The following is a 22,419-nucleotide window of genomic DNA, read 5'->3' on the forward strand; positions in this document are numbered from 1 at the left end:
CCAGCTGGCACATGACAGAGCATCAGCCTTTTCCTTTACTATATATAAGTTTTACTATACTAGGATATTGTACAAAAATATGGTAGTGATCACAAGAAAGTACAGGAATGACAACAATGTCAGCACACAAATGTCCCTCCTTATAAAGAAGCGAAGGTGCTCTTCTGCATTTTTAAATAGCCATGTTTATTTTTAGTCTTCTTTGGCCTAGTGTTACACAAGTCAGTGTATCCCAGCTGAACCTGTAGACTGGCCCCATTTGACCCTGCTCGCTGAAAACACATCATTACAATGTCATCAACAACCTTTTATTTGCCATACAAAGATATTTGAACTATTTAAATGTTACATCAATGCACATTTCACTCTGCAGGATGGATGTGTGGTCACTTGCAAAAAGTAACCACATAAGATGCAGCTATAACACAGAGTAAACTGCATATTAGCCGTTCAGAGGACTAAACCCCTCTGCAGCTTTCACCACTGACCTCGGATCAGATGCTGCCTCTTTCTGAAGTAGGTGATCTTGGAGGTGTAGTCGCTATAGACGGTGTTCATGCAAAGGTTCTCCAGCCAGTGTGCAGTGGCCACCCCTCGGCCCTGCACCTTCATAGAGTGCACTCTGGTGTTCCTGCAGAGCTCCAGCACCACATGGCCCGACACCACCTCCCCGACGGTGAACGCTACATTGGCCGGACGATCCAGCTCCAGCTTGAAAGAATCAATGGGGCTCACCATTATTCCTGGAAAGAAGACAAGAAGACGATCAAACATCTGCGAATACGTGTTAGGATTGTACAGAGCTAATAGAACATAACGCAAAGGGCCACACACTTTCTCGTCATTTGTTTATGGCCTCCGTGGACCCCAGGGGACCCAAAACATACTAATGATGCATTTGAACTCCTTTATTTACGTTGTGCACTTGCCATTGAACCAAAACTTTATTGAACATATTCTTAGGTGTAAACTGTTCCTCGTGGGACCTTAAGGGTGGGGTCGGGGAGGGGGTTCTGCTCGGGTGGGCCCCTGACATGTTAGGACCAGCCCTGCCAGTACATGCAACTGGTTGCTTCTTTCCCAGCATGTTTTATAAATGTGGATTAACATGTAATAATATAATGCTCCACTTTCTGTGTTCACACACAATACTTACAGGAACACATATAATTATTATTATCATGATGTCATGATTCCTAAACAAATTCGAGCTGCGCATTGATGCACACCTAAGGTCAAATAACAGTCAACAACACGTCAATGAGACAGTAATCGTGCCCGAATCCTCCACCGGGAAAAGTAGTTCTGCTGCACCACTTACTGTTGATTGTTTTCTGTGAACATTATTATTATTATTATTATTATTATATCGTTTACATGTTTTCATCATGAACGTGTTTAACGTACATTTTTATTTACGACAGAGCGCAGGCTTTAACCAATAATAATAACCAATAATGTAAATAGCTGTCGTGAGCCATGAGTTATTAAAAAGTCTCTGAACTCACCTGAAGCAGCGAAGTGGATTCACGAAGTTCACTGCGCAAATAAAATCAAACCTGTGTCCACACTGCGACGATGTTTCATGGAAACCAGCGCCTTTACAAACCGTGGCGGGTTTAAAACACAGTCTGGAAATAAAGAGCGCTCGTTTAAACGTTTAACGTTAGACAAAGCTACTGTCTGTGTGTCACACCAATGATAAAGAATACATGCGGGCCCGCCCACCTTAGAGGAGGAGGAGAAGGGGGAGGAAGAGGAGGAGGAGGAGGGGGAAGAAGAGGAGAGGGAGGAGGGAGGAGGGAGAGGAGGAGGAAGAGGAGACCGAGGAAGTAGGAGGACGAAGAGGAGAATGAGGAGGAAGGAGGAAGAAGAGGATGAAGAGGAGGAAGGAGGAAAAAGAGGTGGATGAGGAGGAAGGAGGAAGAAGACGAGGAAGAGGAGGAAGAAGGAAAAAGAGGAGGATGAGGAAGAGGAGGAGGATGAGGAAGAGGAGGAGGAGGAGGAAGAAGACGAGGAAGGAGGAAGAAGAGGAGGAGGAGAAAGAAGAGGAGAAAGAGCAGTAGGAGAAAGAGGAGGAGGAGGAAGGAGGAGGACGAAGAGAAGGAAGAGGAGGAACGAGGAAGAAGAGGAGGAGAAGGATGAACGAGAGGAGAAAGAGCAGGAGGAGAAAAGGGAGGAGGAGAAAGAGGAGGAGGAAAAGGATGAGAAGGAGGAGGAGGAGGAAGAAGAGAAGGAAGAGGAGGAACGAGGAAGAAGAGGAGAAGGAGGAAGGAGAGGAGAAAGAGCAGGAGGAGAAAAGGGAGAAGGAGAAAGAGGAGAAGGAGGAAAAGGATGAGAAAGAGGAGGAGGAGGACGGAGGAGGAAGAAGAGGCACAATAACAAGGTGATTCACAGCAGCACCTTTCAGAATGAGGTTTTTATTGTGTACTGGTGGATCTCGAGGAGCAGAACCTCATTCAGATATAAAGACTCATGCTCACATATTCTACCATTACTGACAAAAACTCCTCAATTCATTTGTCATTGCTGCTCCCTTCATCTCTGACATGTTCTCGTGTATAAAGACTTATTTTACAAACTGTTTCTTCTAATCTTTGAGGTTTCTGCGTTTTTTTCCCTGTTAATAGTTTTTCCTCACGCTGTCGCACTGAGAGAGTCAGGCACATTCAGGAAACTGATATCTATGGGTTTGTGCAACTTGTTTGAATTTAGGTGAAGGTATGTGCTCTACTGAAGGCCATTCTAGTTTTTTGTTTATTAGCCTTTGTCTAACCAGGTTAGTCCCACTGAGACCAAAGAGATGTTGCAAAAGTGAGACCTGGCCGAGAATAGCAGCGACACAGTTTCATCAATGAAAGTAACAAACACACACACACAGATCAATAATATTAAAACTGGATCATATAAAACACTTGATCACAGACAACATGGACTCAAGAGATTTGACCACATTCAGCATCACCAGGTTTCTATGGTGCTGAATACTCAGCCAGTATTTTTTCTTTAAAGACCATACAATTAATAATATTAAGTGCACAATTCATCCTTATTTACCTGATCATTTAAAAGCAATCTACATGAATGAGTGAGCAGGTAGCAGGTCCTGCTCAAGGGCATATTTATAAATTACAACTGTGACCTTTCCAGTTTTAATAATTCTGTTGTAGACATTTGAGCATAATCAGTGTAAAACATGTCAGCAAAATGAACTACTGATTTCTCAATTAATCGGTAAACTCCTGTAAAAGCTTTTTAGACTTGACTGCCAACAAGTAAAATAAGATAAGTACTCTTCAGTTTATTCTGGAGATTAATTTACAACCATGTACCATGTGCTTTCATTGTGTCTGATTTGTGTGTTCTCGTAGAAGTACTCATTTGTACCCTAACATGAAAAATACCTGCTAAACTTCTTGTCCTTCCTGGTTAATTAAAGGATAAACTTGAATGACTCTTAATTTTAAAATATATTTAAATGCCCTAACTTGCAACATGTTAATGGTTCTTCCTTGGCTCATACCCCACCCTTCCACTAAGTTTCAAGAAAATCCGCTCCGTAGTTTTGTGTAACTCTGCCCGAACGGATGGTGGAGGTAATGAAATTAAAGCTGTACACATGGACTTGAATCTGAACTTTGGTCAGTGAAAGTTCCAGCTCGTACCTGGACTGCTGCTGTCTGACTGTGTTTATGAACTCCACTTTCAGTTTACTTACATCAGCTCGCCTGCCAACTTCTTTTATCAGCAGAACCTGCATCTCAGGGTCATGGCTGTGTTATTGCTACAACATAGATTGTTTTTACAGAGTTTTGTAAAGTTTAGTCAATCGTGCTTGAAGGAGGGAATGAGGATGAGGATCCCTCTGTGCTAACCCTCTTCCTAGCAGTTCAGCATTGACAGTGTAAACAGGGTGGAAGTAGGACAGTGGAGTTGGAGACATGCACACCCAAAAAAGTCATCTCACAACACAGTCTCAGGCTTCGCAGAGGTTAGTGCCCTTCCAGTTTTCATATATATTTTACTCACTTACTCATAGAGGGGTCTAAAATCCAAATGCCCTGCAACCAGCCTCACGAAAAAGCAAAATGTATCCAATACTGCACAATAATGAAGATTTCATGGCGAGAAAACAATATATTTGAAAATAAAATTCAGAACAGCTCCCTTTTGAACTCTTAGCCTCTGTAGCATCAATTAATGTCTGGACACAGTCTCAGCAGCATTTTCAGAAAAACGACAAAAAAAACGGAAATAAAAAATTTGATTTGATTTGTTTTTATATCTTCCGTCAGGAGCAAGAACACAGGAGCCAGTCACCAAATTCTGATTGTCAGTCACTTCACGACACAATGAGAGAGAAAGTGGCTGCGGCCTGGCTGCTGCACGATCAGAGGTTTGGAGGTGTAGTCTTCACTGTGGGTGGTGCTGAAGCGTGGCGCAGCAAGTGGAAACCTGATGTTACTCTATTTGATTATCAGATAACAATTGTATCATTAATATGTAAATATTTCTGTGCGAAAAGACAAAAATAGACAGTACAATGATATGATTACCACTATGACAACTATTACATCTCTGATGCGAATGCAACTGTTACAGAGAGCGGAGGATTAAATATGTTTGAGTTTATTTTGTCATCTCTCACCTGCTGCAGTGACAGACAAGGTGTCTGTTTACAGGCCCTCAGAGGGAGAAAGTCAGCCTGGGTGGTGCTGAGGGTTGGCACAGGTTCTACCAAACAGATTACACACATTCAATATCTACATGTATCTCCCTGTATACACACAACAGGGCTAATCGCGCAATCGTCACATCACCTGGCCCACTCAGTATGTTGCTATGGAGCTGGATGGCTGGTCGGGCCGGTTCTCCCTCCTTTTTGCCGTAGTGATGTTTTGCTGTGGTTGTGTAGTACAGGCCTGATGTAAGAGCTGGGCTGAACTGTACGTTGCTTTTGGTCATCAGGTCAGACCCAGGCACATACACTAGACGCTCTGCAGGGGGCGGCTTGAAAGAGTAACTCAGTCAGCATGATCAGAAATAACATAACATATATACATACTGCCGTACCATAGACTGTATATAAAGGACAACAAATGACTCCCCTAAAGTGAAGTCAAAGTGTCTTGGTGGTCCCCTGGTGGCTGGTTGCAGTACAGGTCATAAATTGTGCCTCTTCCATGTTAGCAGCTGGGACATGGGCCAAACAAAAAATGTAAAATACACGTCAAAGGTGTTAGCACTCATTTTTCAGGTAAGTTTGGTTTTATTATCTAATGCTATAAAAATGGTTGACTTGAGAAAGGACAGACATATATAATGATGGGACCTTGATGTCATGGCTGCCTCCCCGATAACAACTGGGCAGACAGAATGCCATGATCGGCACAAGATGGCATCATATCCATGGTATATTATGGCTTGATTTCTGGATAGTGGGAGGGAGTGGAAATGCATCCTCCATCTTTAGATACAGTCTATGTGGCACACCAACTAAAATCTGAAGTGAAAAATGTTCACTTTATGATTTATACATTATTTACCAGCACAAAAACAAATTAAACAGACAAATCTGTTGTCTCACATCAGTGAAAGAGACTCTGTTAGTGGTGACCGACATTCTCTCTCTGTTGCGAATCGTATCAGTGTCTCCCCTCGGTAAGGAACTGGAGTTTTTGTTTTTCCTTGTCAGCACAACTGGAGCACCTGAGAAAATAAAGACTATTTTCATCTGTAATACTGGGTCGTCTTGGTCTGATTGGTTCTAGATACAAGTAAGATAAAAGGAAATCAAGGTCATCCAGGTGAAACCCTGCAAGAAACTGGATTTCTGAGAAGTGTCACCATGAAGGGAATATATGTAAATGTACAGCTCAAATACAAGCAGTGCAAAAGAAACACGAGGTCATTGTTTAATGATGATTTTACATTCCTGGAGGCCCGGAGCAGCTATTTATTTTAGTCATGGCTCGACAGTTTAATGGGTCATTAAGCATCAAAGCTGGACCTTTAGTAAGACCTGCAGAAAACACTCACCCAGCTTGTGATAGCAATAAGCTTCTTTGGAAGTAGACGACCAAGAGGTCTTTGAAAAATTTCCAAGGTGGAGCTTCACACTCTCTTTGACCACTCCTGGCCTGTATCAAAAACACAGATAGTGCTTTTAGTGCATTTGCATGGGGATACATTTAACAGCTGATTTTTAGACCACTTTACAATTAAGGTTATTGAAGCCTTGAATTAATAAAATGTCAGTTTGATAACTGAGACAGATCCACATCCAGAGACAGAGAGTTTTATCAGTGGAGCAGAAAAGCTGCAGACCTGCAGGCTGTGGGCCGGCTGAATGAGGCACTGTGGGTTGTTTCTCTCTCCACAATCTTCACAGGGTCACCCATAATCACTGAGGAGGAGTGCTGAGGAAAGACGTGACAAACAGTGGCTGTCACAGTCTTGTGCTGATAACACTCATTTAATGGAAAGCATCATACTTTGTCACTCCAGTGTCAAAGTGTATTTTCATAATGAGAAAATGGATTCTGGATTCAGACCCTTTACTATTACCTAGTAGTCTTAGAGTAAGCCACAGAAGTGTGAAGCATTAATTGTAAAATCTTAACATTCAAAGTATGTAAGTCAAAAGAATGAACATGGTTAGGTTAAGTAATGATCTTACACTTCGGTTCATCTTCTGAGTGACTGGACTTTGTTGCTTTTCAACACTGCTTAGTACCTTTGGACTTCTAGTACAATATTTAGGGATAGAGTTATCTGTGTTCCGGTTGACTTAACACGTTGGCTCATGATCAAAAGTCGCTGCTGCTGTTACCTTGTCCACAGGTTGAGCAGCTCTGCTCCAGGCTCCCTGGAAGGTGTCTTTGTAATGTGAGACAAAGTTGCAATGGCGCTCATCCCCTTTTATTGTGGGGAAGCCCTCTTTAAGAAGCACATCACATTGTTACATTTTAAACCCTGAAATTTTTAATTTGACCAGACAATCGTTTCTGCAGCTTCACTCAGATTCCTTCACTGTTATTTATCACAAGGCATGGATGTTTTTGTTTGAATGTTTAGGAGTTCATTCCCAACCAAATTAATGAATATTCACATCAATCATACAGAATGCATAACCTAATATGAGTTTATTGTTTTAAAGAACAAGATTAAAGTTCAAAATGATGTCACTCACCCAGATGCTTTGCTGTGGCTTTTACAATAGGAGGACTGTGGTGTGGAGTGAAAGTGGATCTGTTGGTGCTTTCTGGAAGCTCTTCCATATGCTGGTTAGTCGTGATGGCCTGTGTTGGTCTGATGGGTGTGGGACGGACCTGGAGGGGCCAAGCCTGAAATTTCTGGCAGTGGGTGGTGAGGAAAGCAACTTCCCCTGGGTCTGTTTGCATCTTGAAGTTGGTGCGAAGCCTGGTCCATTGTGGTGTGTGGGTCCTCTGTGGCAGTGGGTGACACTGGTAGGAAGCCATCGCCTCTGTCACGTACTCCTTGATATGCTTCAAGTCCTTGTGGTCCACCTGGGCCGGGGTGGGCTTAGGAACACGTTCTGCTTTTTTGGAAGACCAAGGCAGGAAGTCATCCTGGAACTGGGTTGAATATGCATGTGAATTGTCCTTGTCCCGAAATGAGATGTTGGTAGGCAGGAGGAACGCAACAGGATGGGCTGGACTCTGTGTTTTCACCACCGCTGTCATGTTTGATTCCACCGGTGTCTTCATTACGTTAAAGAAACTCTTTGGTGAAGCCAGCCATCTTCGTCTGTAGCACACTGCCTCACCATGGAAACCTCTGTGCTGTGGAACATGATGATGTTGATACTGTTGCTGCTCCTGCAGAGAAACAAATGCATGGTGTCCTGTTACTAGGCCAAATATAGTGAGTGGACACATACCTATTCATTTGCACCATTTAATTCCAGAAAAAGGAAACACGAAACCTACTGCTCACTCTTAGGTAGTAATGCTTACCAGGAAGGGAAAAAAAGACTGGTTAGTCATGGAGAACTATATGCAACTGGATTTCATTCTATGTGGCTTTGCTTTTGTTAGAAAAAGCAGGACTGGTACAAGTTACTAAACAGTGCTGAAACCTTGAGGAAATGTATAATTAATTTAACAATTTGTATCATCGATTCCAATCTTAAAGCATAAATGCCAAAACATAGTTGGTTTCAGTTTTTATATTGTGAATATTAGTTTTTTCTTTAGTTGGTCAAACAAACAGGAAATCTGACCATTTGGATTCTAGGGCATTTGGATGTTAATTTTCCACTATTTTCTAAAGCTAAATAGATCAAACTACTAATGTTAAAGAAAAAACAATGATAAGATCAATCGACAATGAGAACAATTGTTGCTTGCTGTCCTTGAGTGGACACAGTTCCTTTTTCCAAGATTCTTATGAATAATTCAGCTCTACCTTAGATAATCTGACAATATCAACTTGCAGAGAAGTATGGTTCTGACCCATCATGTTGCTAAGGCAATTATATTGAAAGCTTTTTAAATGGTTGCTGTCAAATAAAAATGTGACACCTCATGAAGGCTTAGGTTAGACATGACATTTTGGAGTGCATGCACAGTATATAAAGTTACTTTTATTTAGAATTCAAGTAAAAAAACACACTGTTCTTGCTGCACGTGTGGGTTCAGGTCACTTTGAATGAGATGTCAGATATTTTGAAACAGTTGTCTTCAGCAAAGAGACGTGTATCTGTAAAACTCATCATCTAAGGTGCACACAAGTCAGAATGTGACTCATCAGCCTCTCTCAAGTGTTTTCTAATTAGGCTCCACTGAGCTGTGAGTCACACTGCTCTCTGACGCCCTCCTTGGTCTATTTGTGGAACAACATTGTGGTGAAAAAAAGTACTTGAGCTGTATCACAACAAAAAGTGTTTGGTTCCTCTATTTGCCGTAACGTTCTTTTTCATGCAATAGTAATGTTTTACTTCTTGTCTCATATGAGTAGGTAAACCACCCAATGCACATTCAGGTTTTATTAAACTACATTTTGTCTTTTTGCTTCTGTAGATTTCTTCTAAAGTCACCACTAGTGATAATAATCTGACAGCAGGAATCTCTGCTGCCCTGGATCGTCAGATCCAAAAACATGTCCATTTCCTGAGTATGTTAAACTTCCAAAAGTAAGTCTTACTCTATAGAATGGCCGATTTCAAATAATTTGTAGTATATTTATGTTTTATATAATTAGTATATTAATCAATGTTGTGCATGCTGTGTCTGATTTAAATTAATGCATATACTGTTGTGTGGCTTGAGAATTCCTCTTTTAATGTATGATAATACATTTGGATATATTTTATATGAACTATCTCAATCAGTGAAAAAAACCACACATTTTTTAAGAAATCAGTTAACATACATATAGTGGGTGGTTATGTTCATCTATACATATGTCCAGTCTACAGTCTGCTTTTATTATTGTATTATTTTTGCACAATGTGAGTTTTAAATTGATATTAATGTGAATCCATTACTCTGGACGTTATTTCAGGGGTTATGGGACTAAATCAAAATGAGATGATATTTAAGGTCATTACACATTTACAGATTTATAAGTAATTAGTTTGGTTTGTGGGTAAAATCATGAAGAATAAACTATTTAAACGTGTTATGAACATAAAGGAAACTTACCGAAGGGAAGTGACGTATTTCAGCGACACACCGTTTCCGCTCTCTTTTCGTTGAGGCTCAGCTAGCGGCCGGGTGAGTGCTCGTTTAGTTCAGCACATTATGTCGAGTTTTACCGATCTCTGGTGGGTTGAATGTGGTTTAAACAAAACATGGTCCGTCGTGTATCGTCAGTAGTCGGGTATTGAAGGTTACTGAGTCGGTTCAGAGGCAGAAAATAGAGAAAACCGGCAGACTGCCACGCTAACGACACGCATGTGGCGAGGCCCCGCACAGAGTCCAGTGTGCGGCTAACAGCTAGCAGCTAGCTGTGTCTCCGCCTTAACTTTCTACACAAGTGTTGTCAATACAGAGTTTAAAGAAACAAATCTTGGCTCCACATTACTGTTAAATATCTCATGTACGTGTTCAGTGGCTGGTCTTTCTGTCGTTACCCTTTTTTTTGCTTTTAGAGCTAGCTACTTAGCTTCTCCTGCAGCTAACGTCAGTTTTCTCTTCCAGCCTGCAAACATGCAGATCTTCGTGAAGACGTTGACGGGGAAGACCATCACCCTCGAGGTTGAGCCCAGCGACACTATCGAAAATGTCAAGGCTAAGATCCAGGATAAGGAAGGTGAGTCACATCTAATTCACGTAAACTGGGGAACTTCAGTTTGACTGAGCGGCGAGTTTTAAAAAGAGTTCAATAGATCTGATAGAAGACAGGAAGCTGGTCTTCTTGTCAGGCCAACATGTTCCCAGAAATTATATTGAGTATATTTAGTATTTTTATTATATATTTTTTTAAAGTCATGACTGTTAGCAGGAATAATGTGATATTTCAGGGTCGGTCTCTCAGTGATGGCTGTCGCATGTGTGTTAAATGTGAATGTTAGTTGTTTGATCCGTCTTATTGATTGTTTGCAGGAATTCCCCCTGATCAGCAGCGTCTGATCTTCGCTGGCAAACAGCTGGAGGATGGACGCACACTGTCAGACTACAACATCCAGAAAGGTAAGAGGAGACCAGATGTGCCAAATGTGTGTGTTGTCCCAAACCATTGATTTGTTTCTTTCTATAAAAATATTATTTTTTATGGGAAAGGGTTCAAGTTTATAAAAAGGGGTCACCTGGAAGTCTCAAGTATGATAGTTTTAATAAATTATACAATGCAATTTTATATTGTGTGTTTAAACATGAAACCAAAGTGTAGAGATGATACTGCATCATTTTAAAGGAGAACCTTTTACTGTGTGTGTCTGTGAGATGTTAGAGTACAGAGGATGTTGTAGAAATCTATGTGGATGTGGCTGAAGTTAAAACTGGCATCAATGTGTTTTAACTGTTCTATAGAATCCACTCTGCATCTGGTTCTGCGTCTGCGTGGTGGTATCATCGAGCCTTCACTCAGGCAGCTGGCCCAGAAATACAACTGCGACAAGATGATCTGCCGCAAGTAAGTCCAGTCCTGAAGATATTGTTTGTGCGCAGTGCTGCTGTTGTGCAGTTAATTGGTGGGTTAGAGTTAAGATTACAACATTTCTTAAGGGGCACTGTGGGCAGTTGGCCATCTAGTTTGTTAAAGTACATACCTGAAACAACAATATAAATGTGTTTTCATTTCATTAGATGTTAGCTGATGTTGCAGTTAGTGTCAATGTTTCAACTTTCTTTCACATCATCACTCGATATTTTAAATGTGACTCAAATGTACATATTTTTCACTAGAAATGAAGTGTTGTAAATTTAACTAACTTAAAATGTGATTCAGGAAAGTTTTTCTTGTAGTTAATCTGACTGATTTGTTTGTGATACAGATGCTATGCCCGTCTGCACCCACGTGCTGTCAACTGTCGCAAGAAGAAGTGTGGACACACCAACAACCTTCGCCCCAAGAAGAAGCTGAAGTAGACACTTCAGATGAATTGGCTCTCTTTGCCAGTTTGTGTTAAAATAAATGTAAGAAAATGATCCTGCTTTGTCTGACTTATTATTATTCAGTAGAGCTTCAAGACAGAAAGATATCTTGAGGCTGTGCAGGGTAACTGAGCTGAAGGAAAAAAGTAACCAGACCTACTGAATCCCGATGAGGCTGATGCAATAAGCTAACGTCACTGCAACACAAAGAGTAAAGATATTCATGAGAACAGTTTAGCAAACAGTTTCCAGTTCTGTTCTAAGATGCTGGTTAACCAAATGATCTGGTGATTCAGTAAACCTGCTTCTTAGAGCAGTCCCTGGTTGAAATCAATGGTGTGTTTCCAAATGTGACCAGCACAATGCTTGGTAGTGATTTTCAGTTTATTTCAATCTGGCCCTTCTTGCTTGTGCCCGCCTGAATTGACAGGTTCATTTGGCAGATAATCAAAGAGCCATTTGTCCCAACAGACCCTCAAACAATGGACTATTAAACACATTTATATAGCTGGTAATGGAACAATCTAAATGCAATGTGCGGCACTGTCTCTCCCAACACTAAACAGATGTTTTATACAGCATTTCCATCATCTGCCATTGTTTGTCAGCTGCTTCCTGCGTCATTTACACACTGTTTAAACAGCTTTACCCACTCAAACTGCTACAGGCCAAATGGATCACTGCCACTGTCGTATAGAAGCTGCCCGCTGTCTGATGAACTGCGTTTTTCCAAGAGGACTGATAGTATTTTCATTATCAGCTTAAAAAATTAATAAACACAAGGGAAAAAATGATACTCAGGAATTCAGATGCCCTTCCATCACAAGAACTCAGCATGACAAATTTTTTTTTTTATGTTTAAACAGGTCAGTACAAATATAAGGAACACATCTCACATAGTCAGATCCCATACAAACACCCGCTGTCCTCAAATTCAGAAATTCTTGTGGTCTTGTTGAGTTCACCATTACTTCAATGAAACTAACTGAAGTATTTTGAGGTATTTTGCATCTTAATGAACGGTCAGACGTTGTGGGACACTGAGCAATTACAAAACAAACTTCATTTTAATAATCAAATGGAGATGAAAGTTCGTCAAAATACAGAAGTTGTGTGTTAATTCCAGTTGGCTGTAGAATGACAGTGGTGCATCTTTGGTACTGCTGGCAACAGATATTATAAAGCCCCTTATTCCAGTGTATATTTAGTTTTGTGGCCTGTTTGAGCTTATGATTTCCTTTATTTCCAACAACTCATTCTGTCATGGTCCTAATAAGGGGCAGAAACCATTATACTAACAAATCTATATTAGAGGAGTTGCAAGGAGCTATATTTAAGTTTCATGGAGACAAAGTGTAATATCACCAGAATCTTGCTCCCAAATAGTCTGAAATATGAGGTGGATTTGTCCAATTATCGTGTACGGACACTAATACTAAAGATGGAGCTAACATTTTAATGTTAAAGTAGAACACACCTGATCATAAACACTAATGTGCTATTGCGCTATTTTAATTATACATGAATTCATCTTGAAAGGAAAAAAATCTGTCACTTCTGCTCCCACAACATCTCAGGTCAGGGGACGTTGTGTCTAGATAGGTGGAGAGCATTTCCTCTTTCTGTGTAAACAGAAAGTTCTAATGTATTCACAGTGTTGTTGTGGGGTAACTATACACTGGAATAAGGCTGTTGTGAAGCCGAGTGTTTCTGACAGTAGCAGTGAGCTGGTGCAGTGGAGAATGTCTGAATCTTCTCTGTGTTTGATTTAAAAAAAGCTGATAATGATCAACTCTAATCTTTAAAGACTTGAGGAAAAAACAAATAAGGACATAACCTACAATTGACAATGAACAGGCATCTATGCAAAAAACTTTATTGCTGATTCAGTGATATACTCGCATGTAGCAGCTGATGCCCAAAATGCCAGATAGTGTAGTGACTGTGGAAGTGATGAAGGCTTAAAACCATAAATCAATGCAGTATTAACATTATTACTGTATTAGGTTTGTTGAAATAGCTGAGGTGATCATTTGGAACTGCACATGAGAAAATCTCAAAGAAACTGCAAGAGAGTAATAAATACACCATCAGTAGAAAATGGTAGAAGCTCACAATGTGTTAATCTCAGGTCAGTGTAATAATGCTACAACGGTGACCAGCAATTTACTACATTGACAGATTTAGTCTTCTGACCTGCTTAGATCACATTCGGACATGTTTGTTATCTTCCTGGAAGCTACTGCATCATCAGCTGTGATGAACTGCACCTTAACTGTACCTACATTACTGTCATGTGAAGAAATTAATAACTCATCAGAGGGTGAGAAGCAAAGATCGATAGTGTACATCAGAATTTCACATACAAAGCTTGACGGACAAGTCAATTAAGTACCCAGTCGCTAAAACTACTGCAGTTGTGCTTTTTTAACTCGAGGTAGCACGCTGCTAAGTAATGTGCACACACGCATGCGTCACATTCCTTGGCAGGTACGGGGCTTCTGCAGAGCTCATGCAGTGCTCTCTAATGATCTACGCTCTGCTGCTTCACTAAGCCTTAGGGTTATTATTACTATAATGGTAAACGATAATGTCATGAAACACAAAGTACATAAAGTAGAACAGGATCATTTGTGTGAACAGAGAACAAGAAATAAACTCATAAACAACAAAGTAGACAAAATTAAAGTTGGCACAGACATTATCAAGTGCAGTCCCAGTCTCAACTCATCAGCATCAGGGTGGAAAAGCCAGAATCTTTGTCCCGAGGCCAGAGTGATGTGTTAAAAAGCTGATCAACCTGTCAGAGGCCGGATGAGAGGACCAATCTACCAGCTGCAGCTTGATGTCCCACCTTGACTGTGAGTAACTCATTGATGAACCTGAATGATGGAGGAAGAGGTGAGAGACAGGCAGTCCTTACAATGGTTGCCTGCTGGCGATCCTCAGAACAGAATGGGAGCAGGTTGTTTTGCTTCTCTTGTGTTAATGTTGGTGCAGTGGTCCAGGCTGCTGATGGTGAACTGGAACTGACTTTATTCAGGGTCTTTGTCTCCATGTGTCCTTACCACAACCAAACTCCTGCTGAGTGCATCTCCACAGTGTTAAAGCCAAAAGAAACTCAAGCTTGTTATTGTACAAAAGTGGTCGTGTTTCTTGTATAGCCTGATTATTTTGTAATTGCCACACTAACGCTAACTTTTTAAGATTTACTGGAAACATTATGAGAAAAGCTAGATTCATATTATGAGTGAGCCTCTGGTTTAATGTGAAGGGCTTTCTGCAAACTGCACTGTACTTTATGGGCAGTCACTGAGGTGTCTATGAACTTAGTGTCCAGAATTATGAAGTATTAATGTTTAGAAGAGGTATAAAATGTAATCGTCCATAAAACTTTATTTTTCAACCATACCATCCCTGATGCAACTCCTGCTGTTAGTTTGACAGGCTGTTAGTTTTTAATTGTTCCCAAGTCTTGCTCCTCCTCTCGCTTCTTCCGTCAATAAAATAATAAGCCAAGAAATTGAGAAGCAGGTCATAATAGATTTTGTATTAAATAATAATAGATAACACAAAAAAACTAACGAGCATGTAGAAAATACTCTGGAACGTGTTGAAAGTGTCTTTGCAAAACACCAAATCCTCCTTTAAAGGTGCTCTGTGCAGAACTGTGTATTGCTGGGAAAAATTCATCATTCATTTTGAGGCATCACTATAATAACCATAAAAACATGAGACCTCTGCTGAAAAAGACTTAAAGGGTCCTTCAGCTTCTGCTCAGTACTTTTTTATTCCATTAACCACCAGGTCAGGTTTTATCCGTTCACACCTCGCTGCTATGACATCAAAATGAGGAGGAGGGCGCTGTTATTCCAGAGCTATTGGACCTCAACTATTTTAAATGAGTTGTCAGTGATGGAGGATGAAAACATAATTTCATGCTCTTCAGGATTGAGGGACTGAAGGACGTGCAGCTGGTGGGAATTATGAAATGTAAAAACAAGTAGCAGTGGCCAATTAGACCAAACCTAATTATGTTTATGATAATTATTCCAAGGATAAAGTGGCAATGATGCACGGTGCAGATGGATTATTCTGCACCTGTAAGAGGTTTCTGATTTGTGTGTTTTCCTGCACCGATCCTAAAAAAAATGTTCCATGAAGGTAAAGGCCTGTATGTTTCCCTCCTTGATTCATATTGCTTTGATTCCTTCTCTTCCACAAATCAAGGCCACATGAAGGAGACGGGCTCTGACTGTGGAGATGCAGCCCAACCGCATAACTGAGGCTATTTGTCAACCAGTTTCTCTAAGCTCTGTCTCAGGTCCTTCAGGTCACAGATTTTGACGTCCAGAGCCTCGATGATGCGTCTGACCTCGACCTCCGCCTGCTCCCGTTCCTCCTGGCTGGAGGCCAGTGTGTTCTCGGCGCTCTGAACCCGGTCCTCCAGCTCAGTGTTTCGTCTCTCTAGATCCTGCAGACACAATGAATGATCAATACAGTATTATTGCCAAATGTAATGTAGTACTTTTGTCAATTCTGTCCATAAATGACAAAACATCTTATCGTGGACTTGCAGTAACGTATTCTTTGGTATGCATTTCCGTAATGCAAATGTGTCATTTGCTGTGTGTAGCTCCTTAAGAAGTTCTTTACAAGTGCTTAAAAGTGTTTATACTGCAAATCCAAATGTGCAGTTTAATGTTGTTCTCAAGGCCAAATTAACCAATGAATAGATTAGGGAATGAGCACAAGGACAACGAAGGTTAATCGTGAATATACATTATTCACCACTGACACTGCTACTAAAAATGACAGAGGACCCAATCAAGTGGATGCAAGATGTATCAGGTTTATCCTCCTGCATTAACATTGTAATTCAATATAATTTGTTTTCTCCTTGAAGTCCTGACTTCACCTGTACCGACTCTGCTGCTGGTCTGAGCTGCACTGTCTCTGAGTTCAGCATCAGTGGTCTCTTTTCAGAGTAAATCATCAGTGCTTTGAAAACAGAGGAAGCCATTACAGAGGCAAGACAGTGAAAGTACAAAACAAAAAACTTCTTACCACATGAAAAAGCTTTGAGTTGATACATAAACAAACCAGCAGCAGTTTGCACAAGAGGAGGACTTAAAAGAAAATGCTTGAAAGACTGAACTGGTGACCTCTTAGCAAAGAAAAGTGCTTGAAAATGAGATTTTATCTTATTTATCATCGTCTATCTCCCTTCCTGTAAATAAGCAAATTTCAATTCCTGTCAACCAATCTGAAGTTAATATAAACATCATGTACGTTATACTGTACTAAAATAAATTCTTTGGCCATCGAGGTTGAATGAGCCTCAAATAATAAAATCCTGTGAATTTAAATTTGGTTTCATAAGGGGACAGTTGGGCCTAGGCAGAGGTTTTTTCTGTTATCTGTCCCTGCTTGTATTTCTAAATACAACTCTTTTATTCATTTTGCTATCACCACTCCCCGGCAGAAGCGATATTGTATCTCAACGGGACTTTTCAGGTTAAATAAATGATGAATAAATAAATACAGGACACAACTAGCAGAAAGCAATGTGTTGAGTTAGGAAACTCTAACAAACATTACTGCACGTCAGTTACCTGGAGTCTCTGCATGGCGTCTTCTCTCTCCCTCTCCAGCTCACCCACATCTGTTTTCTTGCTCTGTAGATTGTGAATTTCCTGCAAACACAAGTAATTTCAAACCGTTATTACACCAAAGCACCTCCAATTTATACCAACACACCCAACATCCTGATTTATATTGCAGCACTCGTCTTTTGTTTCACACCAAAATACGGACGCTGAGTCATTAATCATGCACCAGGTTGGTGGTGAGATTTGGGACACCTTGATGTTTTTGAGGAGGTGGATTCTGCCTCCAGGGAAACATGCCGTCATCCCCTTGCACAAATCCAGCAGCCAAAAGCAAAGGTATAGTTTAAATGGTGAGACAGCCATGGTTATATTAATGAGGCAACTGTTTTCAATGAATATTTCATTTTAATATCCTGTTTATGTATCCAGGCAAAATGGCTTTTGGCTGATTGTACCCAGCATGCATTGTGATGGACAATGACTTGGTCCAAACAAAAACTAACCTTTTTCACCATGAAAATGAATATTAAAGCATGAATGGAAAAGGTTATAAAGGTGATTCGGAAAGGTGTCGAGTCCTATCCTATCTTATTTTACTAAAACCTCTCTTTAGGTCGACTAAAGCAATAAAGCAACAGCAACGGAACAAGATAAATGTCTTATAAAACCTCGAAACAAATGTCAAAACAGACATTCTTCTTATTTATCCATATCCACTTCTGTGGATTTTTAAAAACATTTTGAGGATTAATTATCTTTAGGATAAGATAAAAACTAAAATTTAAAACCCAGAACAGTCTCAATACTGGCTTTGGTGTAGTTTGTGCTTGCTCCCCACAATGAGCTTCATGCAAGGCTTTTAAATTCAGTGGATTTGGACAGTGTGGAGTGTATGCAGCAGACTGGGTGTCTTGCCTGGTCTCTGGCACTCAGCAGGGCCTCCAGCTCCTCCAGTGAGCGGTTCAGCTCCTCTCTACCAGTCTGAGTGGCAGCAGGATGCCCCAGCTGGGCCTCCAGATCCTCCACCTGGAGTGCACACACGCACACATGAGAGAGAGAGAGAGAGAGAGAGAGAGAGAGAGAGAGAGTCTTAAAAACTAGGAGGGCACTCAGAGATGATGATGATTTTATCACCATACAACATTTAGATCAGATATACATATTTACGTTTTATGTTTACATATTTATATGTTATAGTTTTCCACAAACTGCTCACAATAAACTCTGGATGATAATAAAATAGTTGATAGATGATTAAAAATAAAAACAATATTTCAAGTAATCAAACTAGGAGCTGGAAATAATTTTCACTCAAATAATTCAATTAGTCCTCGTGTTGTGTGAATGGCTTAATAGGTTTCTGTGTAATATATTATGGACAAAGAAGAGAAAGAATACCTAATGCAGAGTGTAATTTAGTAAATTCACAGATTAACACACAGCCCTTCACCTCCAATGAAAACATGGATATCAGCCAAAATAGCATGAGGGTTTTACATAACAGCCGTAATTTACAAATGCAGTAATATAATCACTTAGAAATGAACGCACACACACAAACAGCATGTTTGATGATTACTACTGATAGAAAAGAGGAAAACCAAGAGGGTCAGTGCCTTCCCGCCCACACACACACACACCACTCTGCTGTGCCAATCTGCAAATAGTAAAGGCCAGTTTCTTGATTCATTTACTCTCTTTGAGTCCTCACAACACACACACACACACACACACACACTTTGATGCTTCTAAAGAAAACAGCTTTACTGCCAATGGTCACATAACTGAAAATAAATTGCTGTAGGAAGTTGACGTGAAACATCAGGAGAAATATGTTCCCCGCTCTGGGAGCAAAGAGGGTGAGGGCGAGCTGTTACGCCTTTCAAGTTTTTACTAGATGCAGTTTAAAGTTTGAACTTCAACGTTTGATTTTGATCTGCAGCTCTGACCCAAACAAGTCACTGACACTCACCGCTTCAGCTCCCACTCCACTCTGCTTATTGCAAAGGAAAACGTTAAACAACTATTTAATCTCTGTTTTAATTGAATCCAACCTGTTAATGACTGAAAGCATGAAACTGATTAAAAGGTTTACACAACAAATATTCTGACCTTTCCCTTGATTGGATTGAATCAAACTATGGCATGCATGTCAGTGTAATTTCCAGATGCTGTATCAAACTTGACATATGATGGAACCTGACATGATCTCAGCTGACAGGTGAAGCGTGTGTTTGCCAGCTGTCTACTGAATGCACGTTGACTGTTCATCTTTAACCAGTTACTTATAATAAAAACTAATATCAAATTCCTCCAGTAGTGTTCTGTGATAGGTAATTAAAACATTTGAAGATATATAATTCTAAGTTACCTGAGTAACAACCAACATTTCTCTTTAAAACGAAGCAGGGGTCAGAGTGAACCCAGAAACCCAGAAAATCAACCCTGAGCCTTTCTTTGGCAGATCAACACCAACATGGCTGACACCGAGAGTGCGACAAGGGAGAGAACGCCAGCCAATGCCAACCTCTCTCCGTCTGCTCCTAGGGTGATTTATCTTTGTCCCTTAACTGGGGCACAGAGGGGGGAGGGGGGAGGCAGTATAGGGTGTCCTGTCCCCAGAAAAAAAAAAAAAAAAACATCCCTGCCCCCCCTCAAACAGCCCTTTGCCAAACCCTTGGGGCCTGCTCTACTTCTCGCCACCTGGTTGACTTTGCTGCAGTGAGTCTGTAGCTGTGTGTGCATGCATTTAAATGAGGGGTGGTAACCTTCACCTGGACTCGGAGCGAGGGATGAAACAACGAGGACTAGAAATAAAAAGCCAGTTTTCTGTCACTGGTGATAATAGTTCCATCACTGTAAAAATGCAGCAGCACTGTCGCATTGTAGAGGCTCGTTAAGTTGGAGCAAGGGCATAATGTACTCTCCCTAAATTAAAGATGAACTGTCTGCGTGCTGGCCCTGCGATTATCGCGGGAGCCTGTCAACAGAAATATCCTGTCAACTGTATGTGTGTGTGTGTGTGTGTGTGTGTGTGTGTGTGTGTGTGTGTGCTGGATGAAAAATGCATCTGCAGTTTGGGACGACCAAGTCAGAGTGGTGGTTTTACTGCGATACTCAAAGATGTATAAATAAAAAGTGTTGACTGACCCTCTTTTCTTGTATATTTTATTTTTATTATATGAATATAATGGTGATGGTTGGAGGAGAAATTATGATGATAAATTATAAGTAGAGTGCAACTAATTTGCACCTTTCTACATCTAGTTTAAATTTCCTCCAATAAATAAAAAATATTGTGCGGCCCTAAATAAAAGAAGTACTGTGACTAAATATTTTTCACATTGATTTGTTTATGAAAGATTAAAATTCTTGTTACTTTTTTACACTTTGAACATTAAATTAAAATTTTTGTCTATTATTTATTCATTTCCTTTGGCTCTTATGTACACTGTACTTTTTAGTTTTAATTCAGTGTAACAGTCTTTTCCCCAAACTAAGCTGTACAGAAGGCTCGGAGAGATTTCGTTTTTACTGTAAGTCCTGTAAGATTGTTTCCATTGTATATATGGATCATGAAAACCCTCCAAAAAAGAATTTAGAAAAGACAGATTTGCTGGAGATATAGAAATTCCCTCCTAATGACTGACAGGATGCAGAACTTCACATAATACAGACAACATATTATATAAAACACAAGAGCAGAAGACAAGGTGGCATATTTGCTTAAAAGCACTTAAAACCAAAACCTCTCCTCAGCTTTAGATTATATCAAACATAAATAGTTCCAAGCTGCCATTATATTGCATCACACAGTGTTCTTTAGTGAACGCATGGTCACCTGGTCTCGCAGGCGATCCGTCTCCTCCTGGTATTCAGCCAGCTGTTTCTTCCACTGCTCCACGCTACCGTTGGCTTCCTGCAGTGCCTCCACCAGTTTGGCATTACTGTCCTGCAGGGTGAAGAGTTCAGCCTCCAGGTTTATCTCACACATGGACCTGAGGAGACGCTCACACAACATCAGTGAATAAAAGTTATTATGGTAGACAAAAAGTTTTCTGATTTACAGGAGAATATCCAGAGTACAGCGCAGGCCTGAAAGCAGCTGTGTAGACACTTGATCTATTTTTACCATCAAAAATACTTATCAGTGTTAAAGGCATCGGTCTGGTTGGATGCTGCAGTCCAGAGAGGCACTGCTGGTGAGGCAAATCAGACGATAAGGAGGTAATGAAGTGAAACATTTATAATATGTTGCACCAGCTGTTTGGAGAAATGTGATAGGTGGTACATTTATTGAATTTTAAAGAGCCTATAAGTGCATGAATTTTTTAATAGATCCTGAGATTGAAACTCACAGTTGTCTGACTTGTATCCTTAATGTCTTTTACCTTTGTGGTTATATATAAAAGTGTCATGTTGCACACGTTTTACAACTAATTAGTCCAACATGGCATCATAAGCTACATTCCAGGGTTAATCATTTTCAGCTTGGGTGTTAAAGTGAAAATATTCCCCAGTGGAATGTAAAAAATAAGGCGGCAGGTGATGTGCTGTCCTTTATGTCAGTGTGGGAAAGTGAGATCCGCTCCTGTCCGCCAGTAAAGGTCAGGATTCAGAGGGGATATTTAATAAACCAGAGAGCATCCTGATGAGACGAGGGGGTTTAGGAGGCTGAGTCTTTGCCATGACGACCAAACTAACAGCGTGGCAACCATAAAACGAGTCATCGTGGCAGAGGAGAGAAAAGCCTGGATAGGTTCATAACAATCATAAAATGAAATGACTGGGGTGATACGATGGAAAGCTGTTAAGGACAAGTGAGGTTTTCTTTTTTTTTTGCTTCAGATGGAAAGTGAGTGATCAATAACTGTAATAACAATAATTATGAGCTGCTAAATTCAGTGGTGGTCAGGCCTGGATAGTCTGAAGTGGACACACATACTAACCCAGACACACAGAGACACAGACACACACACAGACATAAACTTTTAGGCTCATTCACTGATGCTTTTACAGAATTAGAGCAGTTATATTCCTTAAAAACTGAAAGTAAAACTTAAATCCCACCTGTCCAGCCCCATTTTATAATATAAAAATATAAGGTGATTAGCATTTCTTTGTCTGTTAGTTAGCAGCGTTACACAAAAACTACTGGACGGATTATCATGAAACTTGGGGGAAGGAAATTTTGGTGCAGAACCTTTTCAGGGGGCTGATTCAGGATTTTATTTTGAATTTCTGTA

General features: G+C 40.4%; 3 protein-coding genes across 9 annotated transcripts in view; 1 reads left to right on the top strand and 2 right to left on the bottom strand.

Annotated features, from left to right (window-relative positions):
- uba52 (ubiquitin A-52 residue ribosomal protein fusion product 1) overlaps positions 1–11,615 on the top strand; it is a 29,414-nt gene extending 17,799 nt beyond the window's left edge. The window contains exons 1-5 of one of the 4 annotated variants that reach the window (XM_020098445.2): positions 9,646–9,740; positions 10,167–10,278; positions 10,572–10,658; positions 10,998–11,100; positions 11,462–11,615. In XM_020098445.2, the coding sequence (XP_019954004.1) occupies positions 10,176–10,278; positions 10,572–10,658; positions 10,998–11,100; positions 11,462–11,555 (387 nt within the window). In that variant the 5' untranslated portion in view covers positions 9,646–9,740; positions 10,167–10,175 and the 3' untranslated portion in view covers positions 11,556–11,615. Of the gene's footprint in view, positions 1–9,645; positions 10,066–10,117; positions 10,279–10,571; positions 10,659–10,997; positions 11,101–11,461 lie in introns of those variants that run through there. The other 3 variants (XM_020098447.2, XM_069522744.1, XM_069522745.1) reach the window with 3 other exon arrangements.
- Positions 4,209–9,805, bottom strand: LOC109636561 (uncharacterized). Its single transcript, XM_020098331.2, has 9 exons — positions 9,669–9,805; positions 7,193–7,841; positions 6,833–6,939; positions 6,328–6,419; positions 6,040–6,140; positions 5,588–5,709; positions 4,821–5,010; positions 4,649–4,734; positions 4,209–4,466 (listed from the first exon to the last, which is right to left on the bottom strand). The coding sequence occupies exons 2-9, from the start codon at positions 7,728–7,730 to the stop codon at positions 4,338–4,340; spliced, it is 1,365 nt and encodes a 454-aa protein (XP_019953890.2). The 5' UTR covers positions 7,731–7,841; positions 9,669–9,805; the 3' UTR covers positions 4,209–4,337.
- Positions 11,616–13,421: 1,806 nt separating the features above from the next.
- Positions 13,422–22,419, bottom strand: part of homer3b (homer scaffold protein 3b) — a 36,306-nt gene continuing 27,308 nt past the window's right edge. For all 4 annotated transcript variants that reach the window (XM_069522741.1, XM_020098443.2, XM_069522742.1 and 1 more), the window contains 4 exons: positions 21,015–21,171; positions 18,089–18,199; positions 17,177–17,257; positions 13,422–16,035 (listed from right to left, as the gene is read on the bottom strand). In XM_069522741.1, the coding sequence (XP_069378842.1) occupies positions 15,850–16,035; positions 17,177–17,257; positions 18,089–18,199; positions 21,015–21,171 (535 nt within the window). In that variant the 3' untranslated portion in view covers positions 13,422–15,849. The remainder of the gene's footprint in view (positions 16,036–17,176; positions 17,258–18,088; positions 18,200–21,014; positions 21,172–22,419) is intronic.

Source organism: Paralichthys olivaceus, chromosome 3, assembly GCF_024713975.1.
Source record: "Paralichthys olivaceus isolate ysfri-2021 chromosome 3, ASM2471397v2, whole genome shotgun sequence".
NCBI lineage: Eukaryota > Metazoa > Chordata > Actinopteri > Pleuronectiformes > Paralichthyidae > Paralichthys > Paralichthys olivaceus.